The sequence below is a fragment of the Myotis davidii genome, unplaced genomic scaffold, assembly GCF_000327345.1.
Source record: "Myotis davidii unplaced genomic scaffold, ASM32734v1 scaffold896, whole genome shotgun sequence".
In the NCBI taxonomy this organism is placed as follows: domain Eukaryota; kingdom Metazoa; phylum Chordata; class Mammalia; order Chiroptera; family Vespertilionidae; genus Myotis; species Myotis davidii.
The window spans coordinates 188,611-189,458 of record NW_006287365.1 but is presented as its reverse complement, the minus strand read 5'-3'; the positions used below and the strand labels follow the sequence as shown (position 1 = coordinate 189,458).

The 848-nt window shown below is 64.5% G+C and overlaps 1 protein-coding gene across 1 annotated transcript in view; it reads left to right on the top strand.

Moving 5' to 3' along the window:
- The first annotated feature begins 527 nt into the window (after positions 1 to 527).
- Positions 528 to 848, top strand: part of LOC102774367 (interferon-inducible GTPase 5) — a 1,501-nt gene continuing 1,180 nt past the window's right edge. The window contains exon 1 of the mRNA XM_006759105.2: positions 528 to 848. Within this exon, the coding sequence (XP_006759168.1) occupies positions 531 to 848 (318 nt within the window). The 5' untranslated portion in view covers positions 528 to 530.

Genomic DNA, 848 nt, shown 5'->3' with positions numbered 1-848 from the left:
ACAGGCCCAGCACGAAAGGAAAATGCAGGGCTCCTAGTTCAAACAGGATTAAGGCTTTCAATCAGCGCCAGCAGATCAACATTCGGCCAAGAGCTGGGCCTCCTAAGTGCGGGGCCTTATGTGACCACACAGGTCACAGCTGCCCGCGAAGCTGCCCCCTTCCTGGGTTACCCCCAGGACCCCTCAGCGCCTCAGGAGGCAGGCCAGCCATGGTGCCCGGGACCCCGAGAAGCCAACAGGGTCAGAGAGGTGCCTCATTTTGCCCCGGGGCTCACAGCAAGTTAGGGGCAGAGATGGGATGTGAACCTGGGCCGGCTGGACTCCAAGGGCCCTGATTCCTTTCCAAAATGTGCCCCGGGGAGTTTGGGAAGGAAAGGGGCGTGGAGGGCCCAGAGACGTCCTTCACATCCTCCGTCTCTCTCTCCCTGCCCCGCACAAGGCCCAGAAGGCAAAAGGCTCCCTTCTCCCCCAGACGCCAACGACCGCTGGTCTGTGCCTGTCTCAGCCCTGCGCCCTCTGAACTGGTCACCATGGCTACTTCCAAGTGCCCCGGGGAGGAGGAGACCACCATCCTCATGGCCAAAGAAGAGCTGGAAGCCCTGCGCACCGCCTTCGAGTCCGGCGACATCCCCCAGGCCGCCTCCCGCCTCCGGGAGCTGCTGGCCTCCTCGGAGAGCACCGGCCTGGAGGTGGGGGTCACAGGCGAGTCGGGCGCTGGCAAGTCGTCCCTCATCAACGCCCTCCGTGGCCTGGGGGCTGAGGACCCCGGAGCAGCGCTCACGGGCGTCGTGGAGACCACGATGCAACCCTCATCCTACCCGCACCCGCAGTTTCCCGACGTGACCCTG